Genomic DNA, 26,179 nt, shown 5'->3' with positions numbered 1-26,179 from the left:
AGACTTGACTCGATTATCCCTATCCAGGACATATCCCTCTCAGCTTTTTGCCAACCCAAAAATCCGAAACTTCATCTGTGCCTTTAATCAAGTCACTTATAATAATGAAAACAGTTCCAAGGACAGAGCCCAATCACACTCTACTGGGATCTCCTAGGATGATAGTGATCTACTAATTACCATTCTTTGAGCCTAGTCATTCAATACTTTCTGGATCTACCTAAATGTAGTTACTATCCTCCAGACTATATTTTTCCATTACGTCCAGAAGAACAACATCAACAATCATAACTCATCTCCACAGGACTTTGTCAGCCACGCCACTGAAACCTCCTTTGCTTGTAAACTTGCCCCTACCCTTCCCCTCCCTCCCATGACTCCTCACATTAGAAGTACCCTCTGTCCCCGAGGTCTCACTTTCTAATTGTCTACGTCCTCCCAAAATTTCAAATTTAAAGAGGTTCAGGCCAACCAATTCTTCATTTCTCTCTGGGATGCATTACTGTCTTATTTCCAGGATGCAGGACTATCATATCCAGAGTGGGGTAACACCCCTCCCTCCCCCCCCCATGTCTTTTCAGCTCCCTTTTATGTGTTATCTTCTCTATTAGAATATAAACTCCTTGAGGGCAGGGAATATTTGCATTCTGCTAGTGTTTGTAGTCTCAGGACCTTAATAAATTCTTGTTGGCAGACTGATGAAATGTTTGTTTTTCCCCCCAATTCTAGTAACATTATTAAAAAAAATAGGACATCAGGTAATTCTGGCATGTTTTGTTCCTGATGAATACATGCTTGGTCATGGAGATATGTATTTTAGGCACTCACAAATCAAAAATCAAATGTTCTAGAATTTTGCCTTGAATCATGATCATTTCAGTAGCTTATAGTTTGCAGATATCCCCTTCTCTTCTTTGAAAAAATCAAGAAAACATTAGTTATACAGTCTACAAGCATCTCTCTTATTCTCACAGTCTTTCGAAGATCATTGACACTGGCTAAATTATCATAATTCCTAATTCCTTCAGTATGTATTTCACTTGGGTCTGGTTACCTTGATTGAATGGTTTTTACTATATACCTCTGATTTCAATTCTCTTTTATATATTTTTGTTCTACTTTCCTAAATTCTAAGATCATTATCCTTGACAAAGAAAGAAAAACAAAGTGCCAAGTAGTTTTGAGTCTCTGTCATCCATTATCACCACCCCATTCACTTCCAAGAAATAGTTCTATCCCTTACTTTGCTTGCCTTTAAGGTAGCTTAAAAAAAACACAATAGTACAGGTTTTTAGAATTCATCACTATATAAGGTCATTCTAGATTTTAGGTCTCCACAGACTACATAAAACTGTACCTGCCTTCTGTATTCATTTTACATTTCCTGCTCTTACTTCCATTTTTTATGTATCTTCCTTAAAGCAAAGTTGATTGATAAATTCCAAGAGTATGAACTTTAATCTCTTTAGATAGCCCATTTATATTTGTGGCATCAGAATTTCTTTTTAGAGATTACTTCATTCTTCTTAAATTAAGGTCTCCTACTGAATTGTAGACTACTTTAAAACACATTTTAGACAAGGCATACTTTACTATCAGCTTTCTAATTATTTACAACATATTTTAAGATGAGTTAGCTACCATCTCCAAAGAGTCCTAGTAGATTTTAACAATTTTTCTTTTTAATCAAGATCAGATTCAAAATGATGTTTTTTTCATCACTTCCCCTAATTTTTGAAAAAAATTAAAATTATTATCAAAAGCAAGGCAAAATTTTATTACTACTTCTGCTTTCACAGACAGAAATCAAGTAGATGCCCAGATGTACAGTTGGCATGCTCAGTCACTACTATAAAACATCGCAATGCCATTTTTGTGGTTTCTAGAAACCATCATCCATTTCATCCTTTAGACCAGGCAGTTAGCATCATATACTCCCACCACAACATTGTCTTTCTCTCTCAACTGATCCTCATCTAAATGTTTTCATTTTTAAGTACCTTCAAATTTAATAAATCTATGTTTTGTTTCTATATTTTCATTTATCTTCAAATAAATTAAATAAATAAAACTTGTATTTCCACCAGCATCTTAATCTGAATATATTGTAGAGTGAACTTATTATCTTGCCCCATACATTAATTTCCTTTCATAAATTCCACAGTTTTGTTAATGTATATTTGTAGGCAGCAGAGAAACAGTAAGTAGAAAGTGAGTGACTGAAGATTAGTGAGAGAGTAGAGATGATAGAGCGCAACCTGATGAAGAAGATGTGACGGAATGGGATCACATATGTATGCAGAGGGGTCTACCTTGACAAAGAGAGGAGCCAACTCTTCAAGAGAGACATGAGTGATTAAGGAGATAGTGGTAGAAGGCATGTGTGCGATATGAGATGAGGAAGAAAGGAAAAGAGGGAGCTCTCTGCCAACATCCCCATTTTTTCCATTGAATTATGAGATAAGGTTCTCAGATGAGAGGGTTTGGAGAAGAGTAGTGAGGGAAAGTTTCAAGAGGGATAAAAAGGTTTGGAAAAGTGGCTGTGGTGAGTGAATTGATTAGGAAGGTATATGTAAAGCCTAAAATTCTAGCTGTGATGTTTAAAATCTAATGTGAGGTCGCCTTAAATCAGAAAAGCATTAGCACCAGTCTTTGGGCATTAGGCATTTATTAAAGTATATTAGGAGTGGGGCAGCTAGATGGTGCCCTGGATTCAGGAGGACCTGAGTTCAAATCCGGCCTCAGACATTTGACACTTACTAGCTGTGTGACCTTGGGCAAGTCACTTAACCCTCACCGCCCCCCCCAATATATATGGAGTTAGCAAAAAGAGAGAGAGAGAGAGAGAGAGAGAGAGAGACCTTCATCTAGCTATCTAAAAGAGAGAGAGTGTTCCTTCTGCTCACAGCCAGTTCCTGCAAGAAAAGACCATGCTCCTCTGCCACTTCTCCCAGAAGCCCCCTCTGAAACAGGAAGCCGGGTATCCACACACACAGCTCCAAGCTAATTGGCTGGTAGCACTAATTGACACAACCCACAGGCAGCAGGCACAATTCCTGGATGCCAATCTGACCTTCAAAACCCCAGAAAGGTCACCTCATGCTTTCTCCTCAGGGAGGAGCTTCCCTGCAATGTTTTTCTCAGCAGGTTGGTGGCACTCCAATTCTCACACATAAAAGGGTTGTCTTGCATAAGTAAAGGGCCAGTTGAGAGCACATAACATAAATCTGTAGTAGACCACAACAGTACAGTTTGATGTTTTTCTCTAGTTTTATTCAGCAGCATGTAAGTAGGGCTGAAAACAGAAGATGGTGGAAGTAATCCAAGGGTAGGGCTCAGGAAGGGATGATCAGTGATAGGCTAAGGGGGCAAGGGACTTAAGAGTAGAGGATAATAAAGAATTGAAGTGTGGCTCACCATGGGGTCAAGAGAGGGAAGAGAGGAGAGCATAGTCAGTGCAGGGATGATGAACTGAAAAAGAACTAATGGGGTGAGAAAATAACAGGTTTTGGAATGCCCAGAGGCCCCCCCTTGGAGGAGATTATATTAATATTGATTGGATTGATTTTGCTGATTGACTTACTTGAAGTTGACTTGATTGAAACCACACCTACCTGAGAGCCTGGCCCTCAGTGGGTGGGTTCTCTGACCTTGGCACATTCTGCTCTTGGACTGCCCTTAAGTCCAGTGAACCAATGGATTTAGGTGATGCTAGCCAATTAGCCTGCAGTGGTGTGTAGGGGCTGCCTCTCATCAGGACCCAGAAGTATATTCTGCTCTCACAGGCACAGGAACTTCCACTTTTTGGCCTGAGACTCCAAGGTGGTGAGGGTGCCTTGTTCTGACTCTTCTATCCTAGGTATGTAGGGCTTCTGAACTTTCTGAACTCTACGTGTTCTCTCTTTACTAATATCTAATACACTTTAATAAATGCTTAATACCCAAAAACTGGTGCTAAAGCTTCTAATTTATAAGTAACAAATATATTAGAAACCCCAGCTAATTTTCCCCAAATTTGACACAGAAATAAGGTGACCACACATAGTTTTATATGCCACACTGGCATTTGACATTCCAACCAAGCTAGTCTCATAGTTTCTAAGTCTGGCATGCACTCCCTTCTCATCTCTGATTCTCAGCATCTCTATCTTCCTTTAAAATGCAGCCCAGGTGTCACCTGCTACTGGAAGCCTTTCCTGATTCCTTTCTGTATATTTTGTATTTATCTGTACATGTCAGAAGCAGGACTTGAACCCAATTCTTCTTAGTTTTGAGGACTGCTCTCTACCCTTTATACCAATGAAGTAACAGTTGCAGTACCCACCCTATCTCTATCTTATCTATGTCCATGTTGTCTCCCCTACCCCACCATTAGAATATAAGCTCCTTAGAGGCAGTGACTGTTTCTATATATCAAAAAGCCAGCATAGCTACTGGTATTTAAAAACAAACAAACAAATAAACAAACAACAACAAAAACCCAGACCTATAATTTCACTATTGTAAGGAACTCCTGGGTCAGGAAACTTCCTTGACCAATGTAGATTTGTAACCACAGATTTGCAGTTGTCTGAAGCCTTAAAAAATGAAATAAAATCCCCATGGAAAGTATTTTAAAATTTTTGTTTAAATATAATTGGAAAAAAACCACCTGAATTTTTTTAATGACTGAAAAGGCAGGTGGAGGTTAGATTATGAAAAATCTTTGAATGTCAGACAGGATTTTATGTTTAATCCTGGAATTTAGAAGGAATCACTGGTGTTTACTGAGTCCCTACATGGTTGGACCTAGACTTCAGGAAAATCACTTTGATGGCTGAAAGGAGGATGGATTGGAGTGGAGAGAGCCCTGTGGCAAGCAGACAGATCACCAGGCTATTGCAATAGTACAGGAGTGAGATGAGGGTCCCCAGGGTGGTGGCAGTATCATAGGAGAGGGGAGAGCTCATTTGAGAGATGTTATAAAGGTGAAAATGGCAATGCTAGGCAGCAGATTGATATGATATGGGGAGTAAGAGATTTGTAAGCCTGGGAGACTGCAAGGATGGTGGTGCTCTCAACAGTAACAGGAAAGAATGGAAAGAGGGAGGTTTTCAGAGAAAAGACAATGAATTCCATTTTGGGCAGGTTGATCACTATAGAGTTAATAATGGAATCAATGAGAGTTAATATCACCAAGTAAAGTAGTATAGAGCAAAAATTCTTAAACTGCTGGTTGCAACTCCATGTCTGAATGTGGGGGGTTGCGAATAATTTGGCAACAGTAAAAGGTTATGTATGCCTATTTTATATACCTATATACCTGGGGTCATGTAAAAATTCTGCGGGCGAAAAGGAGACGCATGTAGAAAAAAGTTTAAGAAGCCCTGGTATAGAGGAAGAGAGAAGAAAACCTTTAGTACAGAGCCCTGAGGGACAGCTATGTATGCCTAGAGGGGGTGACCTACATGAAGATCCAGCAAAGGAGACCAAGTAGTGGTCAGATAAGTAGAATAAGGAGAATCAGGAAATATTGGTATCCAAAATCCAAGAGAGAATAGAATATCAAGGAGAAGAGAGTGAACAACTGTAAAAAGATACAGGGAGTTAAAAGAAGGATGAGGATTGAGAAAAGGTCATTGGATGTGGCAATTAAGAGATCATAGGTAACTGGTGAGAATAGCTTCAGTTGAATGATGAGGTTGGAAGCCTAATTATAGAGAACTAAGAAAATGAGAGGAAAGTTAAGAAGTGAGAAGAGTGAAAAACAAAGTGGGGAAACCTATTGTAGATGGCCTCCTCAAGAAATTTAGTCCTAAGAGGCAAAAGAGATACAGGATAACAGTTGGTGGGGATGGAAGAATCAAGTCAGAGTTTATTGAGGGCAGGGTATGTTTGTAGATAGTAGGAAAGCAGCTAGTAGATAAAAAGGGAGAGAAGATAAGTGATAGTGTGGGGATGATAGAGGAGGCAATCTGCTAGAGGAGACAGCATGGAATGAGATCACCATGGAGGTGGAGGGGTTTCCCTACTGTTCTATATATTTGTAAAAACAAGGAGAAAACTACAAGTTAACAACTCTTAAAAAGTCAAAGCATGAAGGACATTACCACAGAACCTACAGAATTTCAAAGCAATAGTAACATTCTTAGTAAATCCATACTTTAAATTTAAAATCAGCTCACTACCAGATAAGAACTCAGAATTATGCTGAAGCATACTATTGGTATTAAGTAAATACTAAACCAAATCAATAAGACTGTCAAGATGAGCTCAAGCAATCCTTTGGATTATCATATACTAGTAAGCCCATTTAAGAACTGATATTGGAAATTTAAGTCAGGATAAATGTCAACCATGAGAGTGAAAAGTAATGCCAAGCATATTGCATTTCTCTAGTCAGTTCTAATAATGTATTCTTTACCCTTTAATGTTTAGCTTCAAATATGTCAAGGGAGCAGTTATACTCCTTGAGAATTTAAAGTGTTAGCCACTCTGAAAAGAGAAAGTGCTATTTGAAGTTTTAGCTTTAGGGTTTTAAAATGAATTATATTAGGTCTGAATTAGTCATCTTCAAAAAAACTGCTTTATTTGGGTTTTGATACAAAAAGCTTACACATATGCATGCATTTAGGTCAGTCTGAGATTTATAGAGAGAAAAAAAGGAAAAAACATTTAAAAAGATTTATAGAGAAGCCTACTCAAATTTTAAAGAAAAGTCTTCCCTCCCTTATTTCCTAATGAGTCAGGAGACAGATGAGAAAGAGAGAAGGGGGTGGTGGAAGAAAGGAGAAATGGGAAGTGAAGGGAGGGAGAGCAGGAGTGAAAGAATGAGGAGGAAAGGTGAAGAAAGAAGAATTGAAAAGCAAACTAGAGGGGAGGTATTTGTAGATTCATTTGCAAAGTCAATGTACCAAGTGGCTTGATTTATCACAAAAGAAATAGCTAAGTGCTACAAAAAGCAGTTGTTTTTTTCTGCCATCAAAATAGACATATACAATATGCCTAATTTAGCTCCCTTAGGAAAAAAACAAAACAGGAACAACTTAAGAGGAACAGATTTGTAGAAGAGGTTATAATGAGAGTGACAGGAAAAGAAATAATACAGCCCTTATTATTTAACATCAATATCAAGAAAATACAGATAGCAAATAGTGTTTGCTTTGCTATTAAAGAATGTAAACATATACTAAGCAAAAAAGGAAAACTGAAATCACAGTTAAATTAAGCTTGGACTCCAGTGGCTGTGGATAAGAGTGATGGGGCTGGAGTCAGGAAAACTCATCTTCCTGAGTTCAAATCTGCCCTCAGAAACTAGCTGTGTGACCCTAGGCAAGTCACTTAATCCTTTTTGTCTCAGTTTCCTCTTCTATAAAATGAGCTGGAGGAGGAAACAGCAAAGTAATCCAGTATTTTTTGGCAAGGAAACCTCAAATGTGGGTTGCAAAGAGTCAGACATGACTGGGAAAAGGCAAGAAGCTTGGAAATAACTGTAGGAGGGAGGGAGGGAGAGAGAGAGAGAGAGAGAGAGAGAGAGAGAGAGAGAGAGAGAGAGAGAGAGAGAGAGAGAGATTGAGAGATTGAGATTTGTGAAATATAGCCATCAGATTCCCAGGAATCCACTCATCTTTGACTCTTGCACTTCCCTTAGCTCTCATTATACATCAGGGTTTTTTTTACTCAACTTCCATATCATCTCTAGCTAAGAATTCTTATCTTCATTCAAGATTCAGCTCAGGTAGGGCAGCTAGGTGGCATAGTGGATAAAGCACCAGCCCTGGATTCAGGAAGGCCTGAATTCAGATCCAGCCTCAGACACTTGACACTAGCTGTGTGACCTTGGGCAAGTCACTTAACCCTCACTGCCCAGCAAAAAAAAAAAAAAAAAGAGAGAGAGAGAGAGAGAGATTCAGCTCAGGTGCCACCTCTATGAAGTCTTCTATGATTCAAGGAAACTAGTGATTATATAAAGCAGAGGTGAGGAAGGAACACTGAAGTACTACCTATAGAATGGCACAAAATTGTATGGAGAACATACAATTCCAACTGGCTAGTAGGCTAGTTAGAATACAAAGGAAGACTGTCCATATGTTATCCTCCATAGATGACCCACCCACCCCTCCCAATATCTAGATATCTTCCTTTATGTTTTTTTCAACCTGTTAAATGATAAATGATTTGTTGAATGATAGAAGTTGATTTGGATCTCTTATCAAGTGCTTTACACTTACTTTTGCTTTTGTAACAAGTATTTAGGATGAACATTCCTTAGAGAAATGATTATTTTTCCTCTTGTGTTAATAACTAATAATTGAATTAGATTCAAGGTTTTTCCCCTTTTTTACTTCCTCTTTCAGGGATCAGCCCCTGTAGTTATTCAGGCAACCTTTGAAGTACAGGGCTGATACTGAGAGGGAAAACTTAAATTTGTTCAAAAGGTATAGAAATTTTAGTTTAGGTGACTGATGGATTCTGACCCATTGTGGTTTTACTCAGACAGGTATGAGAAAATATGGATTCTCCCTTCTGTCAGACAGATGATATGGATAAAGAAAGATAAGTCTCTTTGATAAGACTGAGTAATCAGAGTCACACTCCAGATCCTCAACAGAATAGGTCTACCTCTCATTATAATATTCATTCTCTAGTTAATTGTCAGCCAATCAGAGTTGATTGCCACCTTCAGGATCACCCATTCTTCCAAGGGCATTCTACGAAGGGTCTCTGGCATTCGAGAGCATCACTAACCCTTTTTAATTGTTGCTAGCATGATTAATAAAATGATTGATTGCCCAGAAATTTTTTTAAACATCAGACCCCTACTGATATACCTGTGAGTATTGGGTTCTTGAACTAGCTGATGTCCACACCAAAACTCACCCTCTTACTGTCTCATATTCTTATTAGTGCTCTATCCTAAGTTCTCTATTATAAGGGAATCAAAGATGATGCCATGTTATTTCCTCATAAATTAAGAGAAATGCACAATGTATTTCATTAATCAATAAATTAACACTGAGTCCTATTCTAGTTTATAAATAAATCAGAAAAACCTGTGACACTCCTCTTCCCAAATGTACTTAAATAAATACCAATGCTATTGGATATGCAATTTATTAACAGTTCTACAAGCAATACAAAGACATACATATTTCAATATTTCAATAATGTACTAGCTGTGAGAAAGCTTGCAGCTGCAGTCACCTCTAACCATCAATGACATTTACTGACTTTTCCATAGATATTGGAACTCCTATCCCATCATTCTTCTCTCTTGGGATGGTAGTCTAAGTCTCTCTCTCTCTCTCTTTCAGGAATTCTCTTCAGGCTCTCTTCTTGAAATCAGATCTTTTCCACAGGATTAAGTATTAAACTTCCAACACTTCTTGCTCTTTTGGCAACAGTGCTTTTATTTTACACCATTCACCTTCAAAGTATTTTACAAGGAAATTTATATTCTAAACTGGTCTTGTTTGGTTGGGGTCTACTGATCTTAAATTAATTAATTACTGAATTTTGTCATAGTTCCTTTTTATATAGGGCAATAATTGAGTGATGGGTTTCCTGACTTCTCTTTTCCTAATTCTTTCAAAGTTGTCTTTACCATACAATTGTCATTCTATAAATTGTTCTCCTTATGTTTATTTTGCTTTGCATCAGTTCATACAAATCTTCCCAGGTTTCTCCAAAACCATCTCCTTCATAATGTCTTAGCGCATACTAGTATTTCATTCCATTTTTATAAAAGAATTTGTTTAGCCATTCACAATTGATCAGCACCTCCTTAGGTTCCCAGTCTTTGACACCTCAAAAAAAAGCTATAAACATTTTTTGTAAAACCTTAAATTTTGCTTTGGTTTTACTTATAACATACCCTCTCTTAACATACCCTCTCCATAATTCACATAGTTGCCCCTCCCTCCTATTATCCCATGAAGTGAAATGTATTTCTGTAAACAACTCAGTGTGTGTTTGTATTTTTTCATACTTTGATCAGCTCAGATGAAAGGGAGGTTCATGTCAGCCACTCCCCCTAATTCCCTCCTCCTTATTTGTATAATTGTCTACTTGTACACTGATTATATGAGATTTTCCCCTAATATTCCTTTCCTTTTCCAACACCTGCAGTGTATTCCTCTTTCCCCCTTTCCATTCTTCTCTTAAAATCATCAAGACATAAAAGAACCACCCTTAGGATTTGTCAAATTAAACTCCCTCTATAACCCCTGATGAGAATTCAGAAGGGATATGTATCACTCCCCATATCTGAATGTAAGGAGTTTATCCTTATTTAGTCCCTAGTTTATTCTTTTTTTTGCTTTTTTAAAGTTTCTCAACACCAGGGTTGGAACTTTAAAGTTTTTACACAACGCTTATCTTTTTATCAAGAATGCTCTGAAGTCCTCTATTTCATTTAAGATCCATTTCCCCCCATAAGATTATATTCACTCTAAGTCTATATCCTTTGCCTTCTGGAATATCATGCTTGACCACAGCAGTCATAGAACCATGATGTATGGCCCTAAAGTCTTCTTGCTTAGGCTTTATATTCTTTAGCAGTGCTTTCCAGACTCCTTCTGACAGTAACACTGTACTCACATGAATCACCAAAAGCAGGTAGTAGTTATGAGGTTTGATAAGTCTTGGGGGTGAGGCTGAGGGATTCTCTTGTCACAATGTGGATACATACAGCCCACTCTGCTGTCATCATTATTCAATAAATAGCTTTCTCATTATCCCTGATCAAGGATTTCCCAACCACAATTATTAATTTCTTTTTCCTCTTACTCTTAATTTGGAACGATTCACTGATAATACCCATGGGATAGTTGTTTTGAAAAAAGATCTTGAGGTTATAGTGGACTGCAACCTAATATGAATCAGCAATGCAATGCTGCAGCCAGTAAGGCTACTGCAATATTGAGCCGTCTTAAGAAGAACATGCTTCTTCCTACTGAAAACACTAGAGGGCATAGGAATAAATGGGGTTTCTGTTAAAATGATAAATTGTATATATCAAAAACCATCAACAAGCATTATCTGTAATGGGGATAAGCTGGCTTTCCCAATAAGATCAGGAGTGAAACAAGGATGCCCATTATCACCACTATTACTTAATATTGTACTAGACATGTTAGCTTCACCATTAAAAGGAAAAGAAATGGAAGGAAATAGAATAGGCAAGGAGGAAACAAAACTATCACTCTTTGCAGATGATATGATGGTATATGTAGAGAATCCTAGAGACTTAACTAAAAAACTACTTGAAATAATTAACAAACTTAGCAAAGCTGCAAGATATAAAATTAACCTACATAAATCATCAGCATTTCTATATGTCACCAACAAAGCCAGCAACAAGAGATAGAAAAAAGAAATTCCATTTAAAATAACTGTAGACAATATAAAATATTTGGGAGTTTACTTGCCAAGACAAACCCAGGAACAAAATTACAAAACACTTTCCACATAAATAAAGTCAGATCTCAACAATTGGAAAAATATCAATTGTTCATGGGTAGGCTTAGCTAATATTATAAAAATGAAAATTCTACCAACATTAATTTACTTATTCAGTGCAATACCAATCAAACTACCAAAAATTGTTTTATAAAGCTAGAAAAAAATGGGGACAAAATTCATCTGAAAGAACAAAAAATCAAGAATATCAAGAGAATTAATAACAAAAATGCAAAGGAAGATGGTCTAGCTGTACCAGATCTAAAACTATATTATAAAGCAGAATCATCAAAACTATTTGGCACTGGCTAAGAAATAGAGTGGTATATCAGTAGAACGGGTTAAACACATAAGATACGGTAGTAAATGACTATAGTAATCTACTATTTGATAAAGCCAAAGACTCCAGCTTCTGGGTTAGGAACTCACTTTTCTTTTTTCAATTAATTAATTATGTTGTTTTAAGGTCATAAACACCTTTATTTACAGTTTGGGGTTCCAATCTTTATCCCTCCTTCCTCTTCACCTCTCAATGGCAGTAAACAATCAGATATAGGTTATATATGTACAATTATGTAAAAATTACCACATTACTCATTTTGAATTAAAAAAAAAAGAAAGTGAAAATTGCATGTTTCAATCTGTGTTCCATCAATATCAATTCTTTCTTTGAAGGTAGATAGTGTTTCACTGATAGTCCTTTGGGATTGTCTTAGATCACTGTATTGTTGAGAATAGTTAAGTCTTTCACAGTTCTTCATAAAATAATATTGCTGTCTCTGTACACAATGTTCTCTTGGTTCTGCTCTCTTAATGATATATCAGTTCATACAAGTCTTTCCAGGCATGTCTGAAATCATTCTGCTAGTCATTTCTTACAGCTCAATAATATTCCATCACTATTGAATACCACAGCTTATTTAGCCATTCCCCAATTGATGGGCATTCCTTTGATAGAAACTCATTTTTGACCAAAACTTCTGGGAAAATTGGAAAATAGAATGGCAGAAGCTAGGTATACACCAAGATCTCATACCGAATACCAAGATAAGGTCAAAATGGGAACATAACTTAGACAGAGTGGTACCATAAGCAAATTAGGAGGGCAGGGAATACTTTACCTCTCAGAACTATGCAGAAGGGAATACTTAATGACCAAACTAGAGATAGAGAACATCATGAAATGCAAAATGGATAATTTTGATTATATTAAATTTAAAAGGTTTTGAACAAACAAAACCAATGAGACCAATATTAGAAGGAAAACTGAAGGCTGGAAAATAATTTGTATATTCCGTGTTTCTGATAAAGGCCTCATTTCTCAACTATATAGAGAACTGAGTCAAATAAATGTGGTAAAAAAATATGAAAGTTTTTAACAATCGGTTAGGATAACTGAAAGACGCCAGTTTTTGAAGGACCACCCTTTTGGGGATGAGACGAACAGTCCGCCTGCTGCGCACGTCAGACTGCCTGCAGGGCACTCAACTTCCGGGGTGGAGAGAACGGAAGTGGGGCTTTTCCTGCTTGGCTGGGCTCCTGACGCGCGGCACAGACGGTCTCTCTCCAAAGGTGGCCTTTTCGGTTTGGTGAGTTTTTATAAGGAATATAGACTAAGCTTAGACTTAAGACGATTTGTATTGTGTTTCTACTTTCCTATCCTTTTAATCAACATCACCTTGTGACTACCTTGACAATAAAAGGTCTATCTAGAAAACCAAAAGCTTCTTCCATTTACTAGTCTGGGAGATAAATTAAGGGAAAGGTTAAGTAGGGGAGATTTATGATCTAATATCCAATTTTAAATCTCACATTTATAAGAATATAAGTCATTCCCCAAGTGAGAAATGGTCAAAGGATATGAACAGGCAGTTTTCAGATGAAAAATTAAAACTACCTATAGACATATTAAAAAATATCCTAAATCACTATTGAGTAGAGAAATTCAAATTAAATTAAAACAACTCTGAGGTAACACCTCACATCTATCAGATTGCATAGTATGACAGAAAAGGAAAATAATAAATGCTGGGCAAGATGTGGGAAAATTGGAACATTAATATCTTGCTGGTAGACTTGTAAACTGATCCAACTATTCTGGAGATCAATTTGGAATTATCCCCAAAGGGCAATCAAACTCTGCATATCCTTTGATCCAGCAGTATCAGTACTAGGTCGAAATCCCAAAGAGATCATTTTAAAAAGGGAAAGGGCCTACATGTACAAAATATTTCTAGCAGAGCTTTCTGTGGTGGCAAAGAATTGGAAATGACGGGGATGTCCATCAATTGGGGAATGGCTGAACAAGTCGTAGAATATGAATGTAATGGTGTTAAGGGTTAAAATTCTAGCTAAACTGTCTAAAATATCTAATGAGTGGTCGCCAATAAATTATAAGCTTTAGCAAGAGTTAGACTTTTAAGCATTTATTAAGGAGAATAAGAATTTGGTAAAGAGAGAGAAAGGCCTAGATTCCTATCTATTAAAGGGAGAACACATTTCTAGCCCCGCTCTCCACCAGAGTCCAGAGGAAAAAGAGCGCCAGACTCAGCGCCAGTCTCTTCCTTCCTCCTCCCACTAGCCCGCATCACTTCCTGACACCAAAGAAAAGACTCCTGGTCTTGCCCTCAAAGACCTTCGCTTCATGGGCAGAACTCTTCTACAGTAAGTCTCCAGCAGGTGGCGTCATTCCAATCGTTACAATGGAATACTATTGTGCTATAAGAAATGATGAGCAGATAGATTTCTGAAAACCCTAAAAAGACTTACACAAGCTGATGCTGAGTGAAGTGAGCAGAACCTGGAGAACATTGTACACAGTAACAGCATCATTGTTGTGGTTAGATTATTGGATTTTGGCTGACTCATTGGGAGAGGCTACACCTGGCCTGCCCTGAAGTGACATATACTGCTGAGGTCAGAAGGAGAAACCACTCTCCATAGGCAGTTTTTGAAGGACCTCCCCTTTTGGGGGAAGAAGATTAAACGCTCGCTGCACTTCTGGAGTTATCCTTCCTCCCGGTGGCATGAGCAGCAGCAACAGCAGCAGCAGCAGCAGCAGCAGCAGCAAAGGAGCCCTTCAAGCCTGGCTGTAAGCTGTTCTTTCCATTGAAGCTACGAGCTCCAGGTACTGAGTTAAAATATGAGCTCTGCTCTTTTGAATTAGCTGAACTGGAAGCAAATTTGGGGATTGTATAGACTTAGGTTAGAGCTAGGAGGATTATCTGTATTTCTTTTCCCTTGTCTTTGATTTTATTAATTTCACCTTTGCTGTTTATTTTATTCTCATAAATAAAATCTGATTCATTTGTGGAAAAGAGGCTATTAGGCTCCTTTCTTATTGGTCTGGGAGAAATATCTAAAAAGGCAGTTTGGAGGAGAGGGAGCTTTAAACCTAGAGGTCCCTCATTATTTCTGGGACCCCAATATTTCGGTGAGCCACCCAATTAACTCTTCTTATATTAAATTTGGCCCCCACATTGTGCAATGATCAATTATGACTGACTTAGCTTTTCTCAGCAATACAATGATCCAAGACAATTCCAAAAGACTCATGATAGAAAATGCTATCCACATCCAAAGAAAGAACTATGGAACCTGAATACAGATCAAAGCATACTAATTTCATTTTTTTTGTCTTTTTTTTCTCGTTCTCCTGGTTTTTCCTTTTTGTTCTGATTCTCCTTTCACACCATGACTAATGTGAAAATATGTTTAACAAGATTGTACATGTATAACCTATAGCAAATAGCTTGCTATCTTAGGAAAGGGGGAGGGAAGGAGAAAAAATTTGGAACTCAAAATCCTATAAAATGAATGTTGAAAACTATCTTTACGTGTAATTGGAAAAAATAAAATACTATTAAGTGGAAAAACAAACAAAAAAAGATCATGGCTCCAAAGAATAGGGATGAAATAGTTCCATGGTACTTTGCCCTGCTAATACCTGGAGTATTGTTTGCAATGCTGGGCACCACAGTTTAAAGCAGTACATTGACAATATGGAAAGTATGCAGAAGAAGTTTCAGAAAGGGCTATGAGACCATATCACATGACCTGTTGAAGAAACTGGGGATGTTTAACATAGAATAGAGAATACTTCAGCAGTACAGGATAGCTATTCTCAAGTACATGAAGAGGTGACACAATGTTGAACTACTAGATTTTGGTCCTTTTTTGGTCCTGGAGGGAAGAACCAGGAACAAAGAACGGAAGCTACAAAGAGGCCAATTTAGGCTTCATGTTGTAACAAAAAGTCCAATCCAAAAGTGGAAAAAGTCATCTTGACAAGAGGTGGATTCCATCCTCTTGGAGATCTTAAGTGAAAGTTGGCTGACCACTTCTTGAGTATGTTATAGTATCAATTTCTTGTTTTATAGGGATTGGATTAGATGACCACTGAGGTGACTTCAAACCCTAAAATTCTGTTATTGTTCACTATTTAACAAGCAGCTGGTTCTTTCTAAAAGTGTCTAACCCTGACTCTTTGGGAATAGCTTCATAATCTATTGTTTAGCCCCAAGTGCTCAATGGTCCTTCTTCCCTTTTTCTGTGTCATATTATTCTACCCTCCAAACTCCTGACACAGTCCAGATTTCTTTCCTGCCTTTGCTTTTCTTCTTTGTTTTCATTGAACATCTTCATTTATTATTATTTTTAAATGAATATTTCTCTATCACTGGAGTGTGGGAAAGTATTTGTCAAGCCCCTATACTTCTAATAACATAAAAGAAACTACCCTGGGGCAGCAAGGTGGCACAGTGGATAAAGCACCAGCCCTGGATTCAGGAGGACCTAAGTTCAAATCTGGCCTCAGACACTTGACACTTACTAGCTGTGTGACCCTGGGCAAGTCATTTAACCCCCATTACCCTGAAAAAAAAAAAAAGGAAAGAAACTACCCTGCACTTTGAGCTTAGAAGACACCTAGCTATGGCCAAAATACAAACAACACAAACTCTAAGCATGTTACTGAAAATTTTCCCTACTTTTTCCTCAGTCATTGATGTTTTGTTACTAACTTCCTTGGAGAACTGCTGCCCTAATCTGAGTTATCACCCTTCCTCCTTGTTTTACTCATATCATCTTCTGTCCTTTTTTTAATGCCTCTTCAAATCCTTTTCTTTCATTCAGGTCAATTTTCTTTTCTAATCTCAATACTTTCAGTCCCTTTTTTCCTCTCCTTCCTCTTCTTCTACTGTTCCTTCTCAAAGAATCCTTCTTCTTTATCTGTAGATTTCATTCATCTGCTCTGTTTCCTCCTCAAGTCCTTCAGGTCTCAAAAGATGGGGTTAGATTTTTCTCCTCAGTTTCTCTTATAATTCATCATGTGGAGGGCTCCCTCAGGGTCTATAACGGATCCATTCTACAGAAAATTGTAAGTGATTTTCCTCAAGCTCATGTCTGTCCATGTCACTTATTAAACTAAATAAACTCCAATTGTTCCCCTCTGCCTTTAGGATCACATATAAGCTCTTCTCTTTGGCATGTAAAGCTCTTCATACCCTGACTTCTTTCTACCTTGGTGGTCCAGCCACATTATCCTGTTGCTGTGCCTTACGCATGAGGCTTCATCTCCTGTACAGGCCCTATGCCTGGAATGCTCTTCCTTCTTGCCTTTGCCTATTGGAATCCCTGGCTTCACTTCAAGTGTCACCTTCTGCATAGACTTTCCAAGTACCCCCAGCTTCTGGTACTTTCTCATCCAAAGTTATCTTGTCTGCTCTGTATATGTCTTCTGTATATAGTTTATATGTATATGCTGTTTCCCCCTTCAGAATATAAGCTCCTTTTCCTGGGGGGCAGGGATGGTTTTTTTTTAGTCCATCATGTTTCATGCCTATTCCTCCAAATGTCACTTCTCTTATTTAAGTTCTGCTTTTATCTTTAGCCTTTGTATACTTTTAGAAAGAAATCTTTTTTTCTATTTTTTTTTTATTTTTTAAATGAAATAAATTTTGTTTGTAGTTTTGGGCTCCAATTTTTGTCCCTCCTTCCCTCCCTCCCCTTCCCCCTCCCTGAGGTGGCAAGCAATCAGATGTGGGTTATACATGTATGATTATGTAAAATAATACCCTATTTGTCATTTTGTACAAGAAAACTCGATTAAAAGGAAAAAAATGAAAAAGTGAAAAATAACATGCTTCCGTCTGTTCCATCAATATTAGTTCTTTCTCTGGAAGTGGATAGTATGTTTCATCAACAGTCCTTGAACAAGTCAAGACATCATTTCACTGGTCCTCTTCAAAAATGAATCATAGTATCATAGTCACATATATAGAGCGGGAAGGGACCTTAAAGGTCACAGATTCCAACCTTTTCTAATAAAGATAAGCCTACTGAGGAGTCCATTTCTTCTTTCTTGATCCTTCTCCTTGAGCCCTAGTCAATCTGCTCTGTTGAGTTTAGATCTTTGGTTCCTCCAGCTTGAGTCTCCTTTTTCCTCCTTCAGATTCTCCACAAGTCTTTCCACATTTCCCTTAACAATATTCAATCTTTGGCCTTCTTCATACTTCAATACCTGACAAGTGGTCACTATTCTTTATTAGTTGTGCAATTGTACATAAATCACTTAGCCTTTCTAAACTGTGGACAGTTGTCATCTGTGTTGATATAAGGAGTTCCTAATCACAATGATACCAACTTACATTCGAAAAGTATTGCTATCTCTTTGAAAACTTTTTTTTAAAACACCTAAATTATTTCATTTAGTCCTCACAATGGTTAGGGAGTTAGGGAAGGCATGTAGTGTTAGCGGTTTTATTACCTGGCAGATGAAGAAATTGAAATGAAGAGATTAAGTAATTTACCAAAGACATTAGCTACCTAATGACAGAGTAGGTAGTGGGTATTCAGTCTTCTGACCCCTACCCCATAATTCTGTGCCACCATATCATATTACCACAAGCCTTGCCTACCTAAAGATTTTGCTGAGAAAGAACTTTAAGGAATGCTCTGAAAATTTCAGTGTAAAGGACCAAATTCTCCTTCCTGAGATGGATGTTAAACATAATGCTCAACCCTGACCTTGGCAAGATTTTGATTTAACCTATAGCTTCTGAGATGAGTAAGAAATGTAGAGTAATGTACAATAAGAGATGCCATTATAGAACAGCTGGTATTCTTTGTCCTTGGGAGTCAAGTTCATATGCATAAAACAGAGAACTCAAGTTTGTTCTCATTAAAATTAATTGCAAGAAATAAGCTTAATTGAAACATCATCTGTTATACACAGTATTTGCTACATAAAGAAAATGTACTCAGATTTACAGTTCAGTGGAGTAAAACCATTTCCTTATGGCTAAGTGGTATTGTCATTGAACCTTGTTCTTATCCCAAGATTATATAGTGCAGCTGTTTTTACAACGTGTTTTCCCTTTTAGAATGCTTTTTTTTTTTAATTTTGAAGTTCTAACATTTTCTGTTCTAAAACATCTAAAAGATTTTTTGTTATTAAATTAGAAAACTTATGACAAAACTGTTTAAATTGTAGGCCCATTTCAATCATAACCACCATCAAAAGTCTGTTTCTCTCTTAATAAACTTCATTTACAGAAAAAAATTAGGTCCTCCCTTAAAAGAAATAAAAGCATTGCTAAGCTAAGGCAACTATAATAAAGCAAAAATTAATGGAGACAGTTAAGTAAATAGAAGTTTTCCATAGGGTACCCTCCTGGACCACTTTCAAATGTAAGAATTTATTATTATTTTTAAAATTTCCCACTGCTCATTTTGGGACCTAGAAGTACCGAAACATCAAATGAATCCTTGAACTTTAAAGTCAAAACAACAACCTAAGCCTGACATTTGATTTTAAAATTCAGAATTGAAATTTAATTTATAGAAATGCAATAAAGTTTTGAATTGAATCCATTTGTCTTTATTATCCCTTATGTCTAAAATAGTAGCTAATACCCTCACCATTTAGCATCAACTCAATAGCAACCATACTAAGGGAGGGTAGGTGTTCTCATTCATTCTATTGTCATTCATTCTTTTAAAATCATTTTTAAATTCACTGTAAATTCAGAATATTTAAATTCCAACATGTATTATGATGCCTCATAATAATGTGGAAGTAACACTAAAATCTCAAAGTCTATGGCACTAAGGACCAGTTCTGAGAAATTCTAAGTTGAAAGGCTTGGAATGTAAGTTCAGCAACTGAGTGTGAGTGAGTGTGAGTGTGTGTGTGTGTGTGTGTGTGTGTGTGTGTGTGTGTGTGTGTGTATGTGTTTCTGAGGAAAATCTCAGCAAATTTAGATAGGCTCACCACCAGAGAGTTGGTAATGAACTGGAGAACAGTTTGGGGCCACAACCACATGAAAAGGGGATTCCTAAGTAGTGTACTGGATAGACTGTTAGACATGTCTAGAAGACCAACGTTTGAATCCTGGTTCAGACACTTAATATCCATGGGTCCCTGGAAAAATCAATGAATCTCCCTGGTTCTCAGCTTCCCTATCTGAAAAATGAGCATAATAATATCACCTAGCACACAGGGTCAAATGAGATTTTGTGTGTGTGTGTGTGTGTGTGTGTGTGTGTGTGTGTGTGTGTGTGTATACATATACATACACACATGCATGTGTAGCTTTGCAAACCATAAATATGCTTGGAGGCAGTTAGGTGGTGGAATAGATAGAGTGCTGAGCCTGGAGTCAGGAAGACTCGAGTTCAAATCCAGCCTCAGATATTTAATAGATGGGGCACCCCTGAGCAAGTCACTTTACCTGTTTGCTTCAGTTTCCTTATCTGTAAAATGGGGATAATAATAGCACCTACTTTCCAGGGTTGTTGAAAGTAATAATATTTTTAAATGTTTAGAATGGTGTATGTTTACACAGTAGGTACTGTACAAACGTAAGCTATTATAATAATAAGTGCTAGCTATTATTTAACTATTATAAAATCACCATGAAAAAAAAATGTAAAGTGCATCCATAGAGGGTACCATCATAGATGCAATTACAGATTCTTTAAGCATATTTTTGTATTATTTAGCCAATATTAAAATCAGTTCTTATTTCCAAATGATTGGTGGTGAGGAAAAAGCAAAGGACAGAGAAGAAAAAGCCTGCATGTCAGAAGAAAGGGAACATTATGAGTGGGGAAAAGGTAGCTAGGGATTAAAAATTTGCAGTAACCAATTTAAACAATGGATAATGGGTAACCACAATTAAGAAATAATGGAATTGTTCCTGTCTTCAGGTGTGTAAACTTGGTATCTCCTTTGATGATGCCTCATCCTCACTCACATTTCCAAACAGCTGCCAAATATTGCCACCTCTACCACCATAACTTCTTTCACATGGGACCCCTGCAGCCGACTCACACAACCAGCCCCTTAAGGTCAGGCACCTATCTCCTCTCTCTTCATATTACTGCAACGTGCTTCTGTGCGGCCTCCCTGCCTCAAGTCTCTCTGTACTTCCACCTCCACAAATCTGCCTAAGTAATTTTCTTCAAGCATAGGTCTGACTTTTTCACTCCTGTACTCAAAAACTCCAGTGGTTTCCTAGTGCCTTATACTCTTCCTTCTCACCCTGGTTCCTACTTTCTGCCCTTGTTCTACATTACTGCCCTTTCTGCACCCTGTTCTTCAGACAAACTGGCCTCCTCTGTTTCTCACACAGGGCATTACACCTCTCATTTGTATGCCTTTGGCCTGGCCCTACTCTATGCAGCAAAGCACTGTCTTCTCACTTTGACTTCCTAGTGTCATGGGGCGCAGAGCACCCCAGAATTTCTCTGGGGCACACCGAGGAATCTTCTCCTTGAGAAACTAAACCAGAGGACAGATAACGCCTAGAGGAACCAAATCGGACTGAGCTAGCTTGGGATTCCTACCCTTCATTCTGGTCTCCCTTATCCTGGGGAGATAAGTTTGGGTGTGGCTTCGGCCTTTGTGTTCTGAGGAGGGATCCATAGCCACCCCTCACCCAATTCCTTTAGTCACTACCAGTGGGGGATGGTCCTCCACTGCTCACCCAATTCCCCCAGCTACCACCAGTGGGAGATGGTCCACCCCCATCAGTCATCTATAAAAGTACCTTCCGGTCTCCTGTTCGAGGAGATTTGGTACCTCTGAGCCATGTGCTTTATGCCAAATCTCCCCATGAAAAGTCTAAGGATTTCTTTCATGGTTTCCCTCCCCCCACCCTTCCCTTCCCTTGGCCCTAAATAAACTATCACCTTGTTCTAACTAAGTTTTGTGTGCAAGAGGGTGTAATTCTTTAAAGAGGAATTCCCAAGAACCCCTCCCACCAACCCGTATCCCATTTTCCCACTATATCACTAGGATCCTTCACTACCTTCAAGACGCAGCTCACAGTCAATTTTCTCTATGAAGCTTTTCCGGCTCCCCCAGGTGCTAGTCCCCTCTCCCAAACTACCTTGTATTTATTCTGTATTTACTTATACATAGGAATTGAACCAGACTTATAATTTCATTTATTTAGGGTCCTCCTGGAAGAGGAAACTCCTTCTACAAGTCAGATTAACATTTTCCCTGCAATTTATAATCTTTTGGGGGGAGGGGGTGAGGGGGGCGGTGGGACAATGGGGGTTAAGTGACTTGCCCAGGGTCACACAGCTAGTAAGTGTCAAGTGTCTGAGGCCAGATTTTAACTCAAGTGCTCCTGAATCCAGGGCCTATGCTTTATCCACTGCAACATCTAGCTGCCCTTGCAATTTATAATCTTAAAAAAATTGCCTACAGCAGTGAGAGACTGAAAAGACCCCCAGGGTGACCCAGGTAGCATATGTCAGAAGTGAGAGTTAAACCCAGTTCTTCTAGGCTCAGAGGACAGCTTATCATTTTGTCATAGTGCCTCTTCATACTCATATATGTACATGTTCTTTCCATGAAAACTGCTTGAAAGACAGGATTATTTAATTTTTGGTCTTTTGATCAATAGTGCATAGCTAAGTACTTTAAAACAGCAAGGGAGTAGGGCAGCTAGATGGCGCAGTGGTTAAAGTGCTGGCCCTGGGGGCAGCTAGGTGGCGCAGTGGATAGAGCACCGACCCTGAAGTCAGGAGTACCTGAGTTCAAATCCAGTCTCAGAGACTTGACACTTACTAGCTGTGTGATCCTGGGCAAGTCACTTAACCCCCATTGCCCCACCAAAAAAAAAGAAAACAGCTAGGGAGCTCAGTGAATAAAGTGCTGGGCCTGGAGTCAGGAAGACCTGAGTTGAAATATGATCTCAGACACTTACAAGACTCTGGGCAAGTCACTTAACCTCTGTTTGTCTTAATCCACTACAGAATCCACATGCCTTAATTCACATAACTGAATGACTAAACAACATAGCTCAGTACCTGGCAAGTAGTAGACATATAATAAATATACATTGATTGAATAAATTGAATATAATTTAAATGCAAAGATAATACTATATTATAGTAATAAATGTATTGATTCCTATAATATAGCATATGGTACCTATATTCATGATATAGAATAATCAGCTTTGCATTTAAATGTATATTTAAATATAAATATAGATAGATGTTTATTCATATACTATAGTATATATCAGAGATGTCAAACATGGCCTATAACACCACCAAGTGCTGCCTGAACCAGATTAAAATTTAACTGGGAAATACTTTAGTAAAATAAATAGAAATACAATAGAACATAAATAATATTAAGATGTTGTTTTCTAAGTCAAGATACAATCCATAGGGATCCTTATTATGGTTTGGTGGTCCCCATTTCTATTTTAGCTTGACACCACTTTGGCGTACATACTAAAAAAGCTATGGAACATGAGGGTTAAAAGCTATGGAACATGAGGGTTGTCTATCAACTACTCACTCTCATTGTATCATTCACCCCTTCGCCCTTTCTAAACATGGAATCTCTAATGTTTTATATATATATATATATATATATATATATATATATATATATATATATATATATATATATATTGCATATTACATTTGCATATGTGCATATAGACAATCTATGGGTAGCTAGGTGGCCCAGTGATTACAGCACTAGGCCTGGAATCAAGATAACATCTTCCAGAGTTTAAATCCAGACTCAGACACTTACTAGCTGTGTGACCCTGGGAAAGTCACTTAACCCTGCTTGTCTCAGCTTCCTCATTGTAAAATAAGCCAGAGAAGGAAATGGCAAAGCACTCAGTATCTTTATCAAGAAAACCCTAAATGGGATCACAAAGAATCAGATATAACTAAAACAAGTGAATAACAACAAAATATTTAATATACCTAAGTGTGTGTGTACATATATGTATACACATATATATGGATAGATAGATAGATAGATAGATAGATAGATAGATAGATAGATAGATAGATAGATATCCTACACACAAGCAGATAAGATTGAGATAAATAAAAACAGCAATTTATAGTATTGGAATTTTTTTAGCCTGGGTCTTCTGGGGAAATTATATAGCCTTTCTTCTGAATCAAATATCTGAACAAGATAATGGATTTTCTCCTTCAGGCAAAAGAGGGGTAAAGCTCAATAATTAATTAAGAATCACTAGGGTTAAAGAAAGAAGCATAGTTCAATCACTAAGAAATCTCCAGAGGCTCTGAAAACTCAAGAATGTTTACAGTGAAGCTATTAGCTGCATTCAAGGCTTTGTACAACTGGCTGTTTTATATCCATAACTAAAAGTTGAGAATCAGAATAAAGATTTTAAAAGTTATTAAGATGATTATTAATATCTTAGTAAGTCAGACTCTTAATGTGATTAACTTAAAACAAAACAAAATGAACCACAGAATAACTTAAGTGCTTAAAGAATTCTGGTCTCGCCATGAGAAAGCAAACAGGAAAGATTCTGTCTGATTGTAAAATCAATTTATTAATTCTAATTTCTAATTTAGAGTTTTGTTTATAGCAACATATTTCTATTCAAAGGCAATATAAGAACCATTTTTACAAAACAACAACATAATGAATCATTAATTAGGAGAAAATTCTAACAGGCCATTCAAACATTTTGACATTCTTGAAATGTTAATTAATTAATTCAAAGTTAAGTTTTAATTATTTCAAAACAACAGGGAATTTGATACTTCTTATTTTTTAAAGTCATCACTATCAGCAACCTGTCCTGAAGGGCAAACTCAATTTGTTTTGTTCTCAACTATTTGCTCCTTTGCTATTTTCAGTTCATGTAATATGCTATAAAGGTGAGTTTTTTCAATTTCTTCATTTAATTTTCTTCAAATATTTGTCAACGTTTATCTTTTTCAGTTAGCACAATTATATGAAAGTAGAAGTAGTGAATAAAACATACACACATTTGCATATGTAGTCTTTTCAATGTTTTAAAGCTATGAAGGTTTTCATTATGAATTCTTTATTTCTCCTGTCATGATGTAAACTCATGATAAAAGTATTTATTCAAATGACAAATTAAAACCAGCTAAATTTCCAAGTATTGTATAACATACAATATGCTCTGGCTGTCCATTAACTAATGACACTCACATCTTATTTCAGTGGGCTAAAAACGATAAACATATTAAGTACAAGATCTCAGCAAAAGTGTAATTGTAAGAATATGACCTCCAAACAGCCTTATCAACACTTAATGATTCCATGGATCTCTAAAACCCAAATCATGCATAATCAACTGCACCCCCCTACATATACAAAGGCAACCATAATTTTTTCCCTCCTTTTAAAAAGCAGAGCAGCAGAAACAATTACTATTCAGAGGGTTCTATAAAAGGAACAAAGAGGCTAACCCCACTGAGCAGGGTTTTTAATGAAAATCTCCTTCCTAAATTCTATTATACATTTCAGGCCTAACTTACACTACCTGTTTTATTGCCAACTGGATTAATGATTGGGCTTTTTAAATGAAGATCTTCCAAAATCTGATCCTTTAGCTTATTATGTTTCAAACAGAAAGTCCTTATCTATTCTTTTCTTTTGTCAAAAGGTCCCAAGAGGTCAAAACAGAACTTAGAAATGAAATTAATAAGTAAAAAAATGTATAATTCAAAGGTAAAAATAAAATTCTTTCAGAGACTTTGAAATTATCAAATGTCTAGAGTTAATATGAATTATATAAAATATAATTTTATCATAATTATTATTATACAATGAGTGAAGTTAATTTGGGGGATCTTGCCAACATTTAAAAGCTTGCTAGGCCAGAGTTCTCTCTTTAAAAATATGCCATTCAAAATTCATTATCTATAGTACCTGGTTCTTGAGTGACATCCACCTTTCCCACACTGACATCAAGTATTTCACCATTTTTGGCAAAAGTCTCCCATTCTGATTCAGTCTGCTGGCAGGCTGGACACCATGGGGCATAACTATAGAGAAAAGAATATTTCATCAGTATGCGATTAATGCACCTGTGAGAAAAATAAAGACATGTGAGGTAATTTATATTTATTTTTTAAATTCACAGAAAAGAGAAATATAAAAACCTTTCAGAGATGGAAAAATAGCAATACAGAGTTTGTCAGTCTATGTCCCATTATTTTCACATAGAATATTAGCTCATGACAAGGTTTATGGGAAAAGAAGCTTACCATGCTTCCTCTGGTCAACCCAAACCTTGTCAAAGTGACAGCATGGTGTATACATAATCAAGTTTATCTGATATGACTCCATGGTCAGAGGAACTGTATTCAAATCTTAACTGATACACACTGCCTTTATGATCTCAGGCGTGTCCTTTCTCATCTTTAAAATGAGGAGCCTGAAGTTCAGCAACAAGAG

At 37.2% G+C, this 26,179-nt stretch overlaps 1 protein-coding gene across 1 annotated transcript in view; it reads right to left on the bottom strand.

Moving 5' to 3' along the window:
* The window catches only part of TMX4 (thioredoxin related transmembrane protein 4), a 99,443-nt gene that overhangs the window by 49,651 nt on the left and 23,613 nt on the right, over positions 1–26,179 (bottom strand). Inside the window, exon 2 of the mRNA XM_043984646.1 lies at positions 25,652–25,767. Within this exon, the coding sequence (XP_043840581.1) occupies positions 25,652–25,767 (116 nt within the window). The remainder of the gene's footprint in view (positions 1–25,651; positions 25,768–26,179) is intronic.

This window comes from Dromiciops gliroides, chromosome 2 (assembly GCF_019393635.1).
Source record: "Dromiciops gliroides isolate mDroGli1 chromosome 2, mDroGli1.pri, whole genome shotgun sequence".
NCBI lineage: Eukaryota > Metazoa > Chordata > Mammalia > Microbiotheria > Microbiotheriidae > Dromiciops > Dromiciops gliroides.
The sequence above is the reverse complement of the archived record's forward strand: the minus strand, read 5'-3'. Positions and strand labels throughout refer to the sequence as shown.